Raw genomic sequence first — 9,431 nt, 5'->3', positions numbered from 1 at the left:
TTTGGGGGAAACCCCCCCCCCCCCCCCCCCCCCCCCAAAAAAAAAAAACCCCCCTTACTCTGCTGCCGGCGTTGTGCGATACAGACGAGCTGGACTCTCCCTATACACACCCAACAGGGCGGTGAGAAAACATTTCATGCCACGTCGACCTGATTTGTTCTTGAAACAGTAAGAAAAAAGAAAGTTATGCTGAGATGATGAGATGAAGGGGAGTTGCTTGCACTGACCCGTGTGCTGAGCTGCTGTGCATTAGAGGCTGGCGCATGAGCTGCTCAGTTAAATACTCGTAAGGGCTCTGGAACATGGGAGAGCTGGCGTGGTGTGCGACACGGATGAGAGATGGGCACCTTGTAAGCGGGCAGGCCTAGAAAGAGCGGTCTGCTGGCATATCAAGGCTAGGGCGGACGGGTAGCGCATACAGATGCGACAAACCTGTAGCTACTGTTGGCACGGGCAGTCACAATTTCATTGCAGGCATGGGATACGTGCAAGAAGGACCATTGGCCTTGAGGTGGTAAGAGTGCAGGACAAACGCCGAGCAAGGCAACCTTGGGGAGAAAGAGTGTGATGATGCAGAAAATCAAGTAAATCGTGAGCTGGGGCATATAGAAAGGTTGGTGGTGACGGGGCTTGACGACATACCGGATAGTCATGCTCATGACGCGCCGCCGGGGTGCGAGATGACTGTGCGGAAGTGGAATCGCGTCGGGCCACCGGGGACCCATGCAACGACTGAGCCTGAGTGCATGCCGTAACCAAGAGTAACCCGGCGTGCGTGTGGGGATGGTGTGATAAGGAGGAGAGCAGGTTCAGCGCAAGTTGATGGGATGAGAGAGGTCAGGGAGACGCTCGGTCTTGGCGGTGCATTTAGAACAATAACAAACCATGAGCTGACTGGAAGAGGGGTGGTGTTCCACTTTTGGCGAGGCTGTCGCAAGAATTGCAAGCAGAAGAAAACGAGGTCAGAAAGGATGTACGAGGAATGTTGCGGTCTTGGTCTACGACGACAGGACCATGGAACAGCGAGAAGTACATATCCAATGCCCTTTGGAACGTATGTTGAACGGGCACTGACCATGGGCGTTGTGGGTGCTGGGTCGCCTGGAGTTTGAAGCGCCTTCCGTTGTTCGGCGCGCGACGGAAGGGGAACCGCAGATGGCCTTGTAGCGTTCCATGTCACTGACAACAGTGAGATCAACAGCGAGACCAGAGTTTTTGATTTCACGAACAATGGTGAGATGAGGCCAATCCACAACGCTGCGGTTGTTGACAAAGACTATGCGATCGCCGATCCGCAGGCCTGCCACCTGAGAGAATGAGTAGCGGGTGAGCAAAATGCGCAGACAGGGCGGGCGGGCAATGCAACGACAAAGCGCGCATAAAACCTTGGACAGGCGACATACATCAGCGGGTTCTCCTTTGCGAACGCGAACGACAACAGCATCTTTATCACCCTTGAATTCGACTCCAAAGGGCTGGGCCGTCATGCGTTGCAGTCGCACGGTTCGTTGCTCCCGCGGCATGGCGAGCCGTCTTGTTCATGGAGGAATCACGCAAGGGGACCAGGACTCTTTGATTGGGGCATTTGTGTGGATGGCAACCAGGCAAAACGTGAGTGCAAGTCAAGTACCAAGGCCTTCCCCGACACTTCTCACAACATTGAAGGGTTTGTGGCTCAAGGTCCTGACACAAGCACCGAAGACAACGGATCGCATCATTCATACTTGAGTGGAATGTAGGATAGAAGAGGGCGCGCACGGCGCCACACCTGCACGGGTCCACATATACTATCTGCTTTGACAGAGACGGCTACCGCTGGGCAAGGCTGGGAAAGCACCGACTACGAAATACCAGAGCAAAAGTGAGCCAAATTATCTCAAGTTTAAAAAAAAAAAAAAAAAAAAAAAAAAAAAAAAAAAAAGGCCTTGGATGAAGCGGATGCACCACGCAAGGCAGCCAGGAGGTGAGGGTGATCCGTGAGACCACCATCACGACCCAAAGAGTCAAGCATGCGCACTCTTGAGGCTTGAAAAGCATGAAATAGAGATGTCCAAACACCGGAAACAACAATCACGCCCGGTCAGGGGCGAGCCGATAACCCCCCCTCCCATTCCGAAAATGCAGGATCGCTCGGAAAAGCGTCCAAGCCACAGGCAACACCCATTTCCCTTCAGCCAGATGCAACACCACAACCCCAGAGCCCTGCGGGCAACTGCCCGTCCAACAGAACATTGACACCCGGCGTCCGAACCTGCTGCGCGCTCGCGCGCTCCACTGCCAGAGAGAGATAAAAAAAAAAAATTCAGAAAGAGATGAGGATGATCAGACGGTGATTGGGTAGAGAGAGACTCTGAGGACGGACATGATGGAAGAGATGTGAGCGATTTGTGACTGCGGTTGCCAGGTGGAGTCGTAGTAAAAGCAGAGAATTTGTGAACATGGGTGATAAAATCAGAGATACAACCAAAATACCAACACAGCTCGAGAGAATGTGAATCAAGCGCAAACGCCTAGGGTTTTTGAATTTCTCGTTACTGCTTTCGCACTCTATATAATTTTTGTATTTTCACTGCCTTCGTATTCTGTATATTGCCGATGCGGACATCATCATCAAACTGCGGACACGTTTTCGCACCAAATCAACACACACACACACACACACACACACACACACACACTTGTCTGCTGCTGCTGCTGCTGCTGGCTGCTGCTGCTGCTGCTGGCTGCCGCTGACTGCTACTGGTCGATGCGTCCATCTCGGGCCTCTGTCCGACTGTGTTGTGCCTTCAAAACCCAACCTCTCTGCCATGCCTCTTTTGTGAGTCTTTACTCTCTGTTTCGCCATTTGGCTTTTGACTGTGTCGCCCCTCCACCCGCTCAGCCTTGTTCCTCTCCTGGACCCACCCGAGCTCGTTGGCATTGCGGGCTTGACGTGACATTTTTCACGAAACATCCGATTCGACCGCTGGTTTACCCGTCAACCGCTCGATATACCAGTCCCACTACCCCGCTCCTGTTGCAAGTTGGTTCCCTTGGCCTGCCTCTTTCCTTCGGTGGTGAAAGACATCTGCTGCAACACTGCCGTTCTTGTTGCTGCCAACACCCGCCGGCTGGCCCTTGGCTTGAGACCTTCAAAAGCTGCGCACATCGGCCGGCCTATTTCTTCTCCAAGCGGTGTCACCACCGCACACACTTTTCCTCGGCTCGCTGATTGGTTGTTGTCACTGCAGACGCGATGACGGCAGATCAGCTTGAAAAGGCCATTGATTTGGTATGCGGAAACCTCCACCCGTACCTCACGCTAAAATTTTGTTGGACAAGGCCACAATGGTCTCACTGGCTATTTGTGCACGCCACGGCCGAACCAGGTCTGGGATTATCTGCAGCTCCACCATGACTTGAGCGAAGTTCAAGCCGATATGCTCTTGGTCATGGGCTCCAATGACACGAGGGTGGCCGAATACGCCGCCCAGCTCTGGCATCAGCAAAAGGCCCCTTACATCCTCTTTACCGGAGGCGTCGGCTTTCTCACGGAAGTACGACAAGACGCTTGAATGGCCGTGTGTGTTGTTGATTGATAGTGCTCGCTTTTTTTTTTCTGCCAGAATGCGTCGTCAACTCATGCTCCGCTTCCATGGCCGTCCCTTTTGTTTCTTCCGATGACACAGGGTGTGTTTACCCAACCAGAAGCCGAGCTATTTGCCCAAATAGCCAAGGCACATGACGTGCCCGACGATGCCATTCTCATCGAGACCCAAAGCTCCAACTCTGGTCAGGCAACCCGCCTCCTTATTCCAAGGCGCCTCTGCGGTCCCTCGGCTTCAGCCCTCGTCCATTCCATTGACTTTTTATTTATTTTTTGCCATCCCGCATGCATCATCTCGGGCCTGTCACAGGAGAAAACTGCCGAAACTCAGCGGCCCTACTACGTGAGCGTGGCCTTGAGGTCAACTCGTGCATCCTGCTGCAAAAGCCGTTTATGGAGCGACGTGCCTACGCGACCGTGCGCTGCCAGTGGCCAGAGCTGACTGTGGCTGCCGTATCCTCTCCGCGCCTGACCATGGACGAGTACTGTGCCCTCTTACCCAAAGATGACGTATGGTTTTGACGCATGGCACACAAGAGCAGCGCTTCGCCCCGCCTGCAGCTTGAGCACGACTGTTGCCCAGTTTCTGACCGGGTCCCTTTCTGCTCCCATAGGTGATTCATGCCATGGTCGGACACTTGCATCGCATTCTCGAGTATCCCAAGCGAGGTTTTCAGGTGAGCCGTCAAGTTGCAAGGAGGAACGAGCGGCAAGGCGATGAGGCGATGAGGCCTGGTCGTGGTTTTCACCCTTGATCCTTCACATTTCCCCTTGATAGATAGAGCAAAGCGTGCCGGCTGAAGTCCTCGGGGCCTGGGAGACACTGGTCGAAGCCGGCTATACCCAACATCTCGTGGCCGAGGCCCCGCAAACGTACCAAGATGCGTAGCCTCGACCGCAAGCGGCTCGCGCTACACTCATGCTAGATGATAAGAAGACGATTGCACACACTTGTTCGCTGGTCATCGAATTCACACGTCACATCAAGTATGAACAAGAAACAGGCTGCCGTGTCATCATGAAGAGCACAAGAGGTAGGCCTGTCGACACGGCGGCGGGTGCAAAATTATCAAGCCGCTCAGCAAGCGTCTGGAGCTCGCCAGAGACCGAGGGCGGTGATGCCCTCGCGGCCTTTATTGCAGCTACTATCTGGCAGCATGGCCAGGTGCTGACACTCAAAGTTTTGGCCTTGGAGCAGCCCTGACACCAGCTCCATGCTCATGGCAAAGGGTGGCCCACCTGCGCAGAGAAAGGAAGGGGGGCGAAGCAATGAGCGGGGGGAAGAAAGACAATCGAGCAACACCAAAAACAGCGGGTGTTGAGGTGACCCACCCTCTTTGTCAACAATGGGAAAGATGACGGTGACGAGAAGACCACCGGGACGGAGGAGGGCGCGCATTTGCCGGGCCCATGCTTGATGGCTGTCTGGATGCAGCGCGCAAAGGAAGGTGTAGTCATAAATGAGGTCGTACTGCTGATCGGAGGTGGGTTCGAAAAAATCCATGCGGGCGACGCTCATGGTGCCTGTCAAAGGAGCATCAGGGGTGGCGTGCTCCTGACTGTTGATGTAGTCCCGAGCCACCTGCGCGGCCGTCTCTGAGAGTTCCCAGCCCTCGACGTGAAATCCATGCCGAGCCAGCACCGGCAAGTCATAGCCCCGGCCGCATCCCGGCACCAAGGCCCGCGCCTCGGGGTGCCGTGGCACGTCGTCCTGCGCCAGCAAGATCTCAAGAGCCGGACAGGGCCCCCCGGCATCAAACTTGCCGAGCGGCCGGACGCCCTCTTGCCACACCGTCTCCCAGTGACTGGACCGCCCGTGCCGCGTTGCCTCGTCCTTGGCCGTCTGCAACGTCTGCATGGCCGGTGTCGCCCGTGGCATCCGCAACGTCGCCCCGGTCTTGCCCGTCGCCATCCCCCGCCACCCCAACCGCACACCACCCCGCACCGCCGCCATCACGCTCCCATGCATCGCGTCCCTAGAGAGAGAGAGAGAGAGACAGACAGAGACAGAGACAGAGACAGAGACAGAGACAGAGACAGAGACAGAGACAGAGACAGAGACAGAGACAGAGACAGAGACAGAGACAGAGACAGAGACAGAGACAGAGACAGAGACAGAGACAGAGACAGAGACAGAGACAGAGACAGAGACAGAGACAGAGACAGAGACAGAGACAGCGACAGAGACAGAGACAGAGACAGAGACAGCGACAGAGAGGTTTGGTCGGTTTGAGAAAGAGAGTAAAAAGAGAGAGAGAGAGAGAGAGAGAGAGAGAGAGAGAGACAGAGAGAGACAGAGAGAGAGACAGAGAGCGAGAGAGCGAGAGAGAGAGATGAATTGGTTTGGTCGGTTTGAGAAAGAGAGAAGGAAAGAGCAAAGACACAAAGGAAAAGTACAACTACCACATGTAACAACAACAGGGAACAAAAGAGAGCGGATTGATTTTTTTGTTCATTTTTCGTCAATTTTTTGTTAATTTTTTGTCAATTATTCGTCAATTTCCATTTTTAACATCGGATCTATTATTTTAAGGCTCGAAGAGATGGCTGATGGGAAGAGAGTTGAACGAGGGCATGGGCATCGGTGACAGGGTTTATCGATGCCTGCTGGTTGGGGTGTTACACACACCTGCTTGTTATCTACTGAGCCTCTTCTTGTGACACGACTCCTTGCGCTACAAAGAAGCTTTGCTTGATCATGAGAGAGGAAGAGCCACAGTATGGCTGAGGAAGACACAGCACAACCCTGAGGGCCTGCTGTGACCCATTGAGCAACACGACTCGCGACGCTAATTACCTCCTTACAAAGCCACTGCCTTACAAAGGGCTACAAAGGGCTTGGGGCAAAGCCTCTGCCTGACCTGGCCCGATTGGCACGGAGCAGTGCCGTGCAAACCATAACCAAGATGTGACCTCACACGAGCGTGCATGCAAGCAATTTAAAAACATCTTCGCGCGTCTGTGAAGCAGACGACGACAGCTTTCCATCTGCTCATCGCCGGTGGCTGGCCGTGGATTGCTGCCAACTTGATGCCACAATGGCTGGGGTTGGCCGCGTCGTCGGGCGCTGGGAGTATGTGGCTGTGGTCGCATTGGCCTTGCTCAGCTTCTATCTCATGATACAAAATCGCCAGGTGGTTTACCCGTCACTGCCATACACCCAGTTCAAGCGACTTTCGTGACATGCGCGCGCCTTGCCTCGAGTACCCCGCTGTTCATCACTCTGCGCCCTGCTCTTTACTCCCTCTTAAGCTTTTGGTACAGCTCGAGGATGTGCTTGAAGCCCTGCCGTCACGTACATCTCGCGGACTTCTCAGGTCGGCCTTCGCCCTTCTGAGCTCGGTATCATGCCCCAGAGTCTCATCCAGCCCGTCCTTCAACCTCATCCGGGCTTGCTACATGTCTGCTCACTTTAGGCCTCCGCGCTTTCAAACAGACCAACCAGCAATCATTTTTGTGGGTGAGCCTGCTCATGCGTTTGACTGTCTCCCCGTGACATGCCCGTCACGCCGGCAATTGCTCCCTTCAGGTCACGCCAACGTACAGCCGACCGACACAGCTACTTGACCTGCACAAGCTTTCCCACACACTGTACGCCGCATCCTTCAAGGTTGGCCCTTGGCTTCCCGTCTCCGAATCGATCAGCCTCAGTTTCCTATACCCGCACACAACCCCGGCCCAATTCAAACGCACACGTCCATGCATCTTAACTTAGCACAACATATTCTGGGTCGTCGTGGAAGATTCCGCGGAGAAGACCGGTCCAGGTATGGTCTCAGTAAGATGGTCCCATGCCCCTATTCCTCACGCTTATTCATGCCGGGCAATGTGTGTGAATGTTTCGCATTGCTGCTCCCCACCCGTGCCAGTATCTCGATTCCTGGCGGACTGCTCGGTAAATCATGCCCATTTGGCCATCAAAGAAGTGCGCCCTGCCAACGCTTTCAAGGCCAATACTCAGCGCAACTTTGGCATTGAGTACATCCGCCGTCTGAATCCACACCCCGACTCCAAAGCCTACTTTGCTGGTCTGCCCCCTTCTCGCCCTAGTCGCTCACAAAAGCATCCCAATGCACCTCAACGATCACACACTTGCTTGGTATTGGGCATCGTTGCTCCTCCTTCTACCCTCACTTTCCACCGGTTCTCAATGTCCACTAGACGATGACAACGTCTACGCGCTGGCACTCTTTGATGAGATTGCCAAGGTGAAGAACGTGGGTGTTTGGCCTGTTGCCTACTCGGGAGCTCGACGGGTCGAATACCCCATCGTCCAGCATGGCCGCGTAGGTCTCGGCTCGGTTCGCCTTGCCTTGGTCCCTTTGGTTTCTTTCTCGCTGGCTCATGCCTCGGTGATGCTTAGGTCACGGGGTTTTTCGCCTATAATCCCAGCTTTCGCCACCCTTTCCCGCTCGATATGGCTGGTTTTGCCGTCTCTGTGCGGTTTGTACTATATGACCCACTCTACCCCCCTCTTTTTTTTTTTTTTTGATCCGAGTCTCCCCCTCTTTGATTTTTTTATCCGGGTCTGACCTTTTTACCCCATTTTGACCGGCCAACTCGCCCAGCTACTTTTTGCGAGAAGATCCGGTCAAGTTTGAAGAGTTGGCACCCACTAGCACTGGTGAAAATCGCTTCCTGCTTGCTACCGGCATGACCGTTGACACGCTCGAGCCCTTGGCTGATGAATGCACACGGGTATATGTTTGGTACGTGCAAACGGGCGCGTGCTCCAACTCCCACAGGAAAACAAATCGAATTTTCGGTTTGATCCTCCCTGATATCAATTTGCCCGTCTCTGCTGCGTGTATGTGTGGATTTACAGGCATGTCAAGACCGTGGCACGTCTCGAGGCCAAGTACACTGAGCAAACTAGCCAGTTTGTTGATGTCTAAACAACTTTAATTCAGAGCAAGCCCAACTCAAATGACACAATTGTTGCAAAGGATGCACGAATGATAGCTGCATGTACGCGAACGTCAGCACGGGCGTTTCCCAAAAGCAGACCGTCGTAGACTAGGCTGAGTGCCCTGTGACCCAAGTTGTGGACAAAACCTTCTGCACCATCCAAGGATCCACAACGAGTCGGGGGGGTTTTTTTTTTTTTTTTTTTTCCAATCAATTGTGGTGGGACGATCAGAAAAATCGCCCGGTTGCCACGCGCTCAAGGGTTGTCTTCTCTAAAACAATGAGAAGAGCAGAGCAGGCAGGCAAAAACAATCACAACAACAGCACAGCTGTCCAGAAGGACAATCATGAACAACACAGCACTACGAATCTGACTGCACACGAATCTGACTGCACACCGCCCCAAAAAAAGACGGAGGATTGTGAGCCAAAACAATACCAACACAAGAACTTGGTGCAGAGATGATAGAACATGGAAATAACAGCTCAGACAAACACAACGTTCACATAAGAAACCAACATCATGGTTAAAAAGCCTACACGCGAGTATCGAGCAGAGGAAAGCATGGTACGTGGTTGAACCCCTCGACAAAAAGAAGAGAAGGGGCGATTGGCTTACGTAAGGCAAGCTCAATAGACGCCCCAAAGTTTTAAGCATGCTCAAACCAACAAACCAATTCACAAATGAAACAAAACGCGCCACCCAAAAAAACAAAAACAAAATCTGGCCGCATAGCGGATGCATGAAAAAGCCTCGTTGGCAGAATTATGAAGCCATGAGCACGCTCGCGATGGTATTTGCTGTATCGCGCGAGTTTGATTCTGATGTGCTCCACCAAAGCGAGGGATGGGTCAGGGATAAAACGAAAAGTTGGACAGCGGGGACAGCTGGGCACAGACGTCATGCCCGCAGGACAAAATAGGCATGTCAATCAGA

At 53.5% G+C, this 9,431-nt stretch overlaps 3 protein-coding genes across 3 annotated transcripts in view; 1 reads left to right on the top strand and 2 right to left on the bottom strand.

Moving 5' to 3' along the window:
- Window positions 1-1,523, bottom strand: part of MONBRDRAFT_28602 (uncharacterized protein) — a gene marked incomplete at both ends in the record, with an annotated part of 7,578 nt that extends 6,055 nt beyond the window's left edge. The window contains 6 exons of the mRNA XM_001748987.1: window positions 59-100; window positions 228-311; window positions 433-596; window positions 643-738; window positions 885-928; window positions 1,076-1,523. Of these exons, the coding sequence (XP_001749039.1) occupies window positions 59-100; window positions 228-311; window positions 433-596; window positions 643-738; window positions 885-928; window positions 1,076-1,523 (878 nt within the window). The remainder of the gene's footprint in view (window positions 1-58; window positions 101-227; window positions 312-432; window positions 597-642; window positions 739-884; window positions 929-1,075) is intronic.
- Window positions 1,524-3,419: 1,896 nt separating this feature from the next.
- On the top strand, window positions 3,420-4,475 carry MONBRDRAFT_28601 (uncharacterized protein; the record flags this gene model as incomplete). Its single annotated transcript, XM_001749045.1, has 5 exons — window positions 3,420-3,536; window positions 3,669-3,771; window positions 3,897-4,096; window positions 4,201-4,263; window positions 4,365-4,475. 5 exons carry the CDS (start codon window positions 3,420-3,422, stop codon window positions 4,473-4,475), a joined length of 594 nt encoding a protein of 197 aa, XP_001749097.1.
- A 189-nt stretch (window positions 4,476-4,664) lies between these two features.
- On the bottom strand, window positions 4,665-5,498 carry MONBRDRAFT_11246 (uncharacterized protein; the record flags this gene model as incomplete). Its single annotated transcript, XM_001748986.1, has 2 exons — window positions 4,665-4,825; window positions 4,919-5,498. 2 exons carry the CDS (start codon window positions 5,496-5,498, stop codon window positions 4,665-4,667), a joined length of 741 nt encoding a protein of 246 aa, XP_001749038.1.
- Window positions 5,499-9,431: the final 3,933 nt, after the last annotated feature.

The sequence above is a fragment of the Monosiga brevicollis genome, genomic scaffold (assembly GCF_000002865.3).
Source record: "Monosiga brevicollis MX1 MONBRscaffold_27 genomic scaffold, whole genome shotgun sequence".
NCBI classification, from domain to species: domain Eukaryota; class Choanoflagellata; order Craspedida; family Salpingoecidae; genus Monosiga; species Monosiga brevicollis.
Note: the sequence above shows the minus strand (reverse complement) of the source record. Positions and strands in the feature narration are given on the sequence as shown.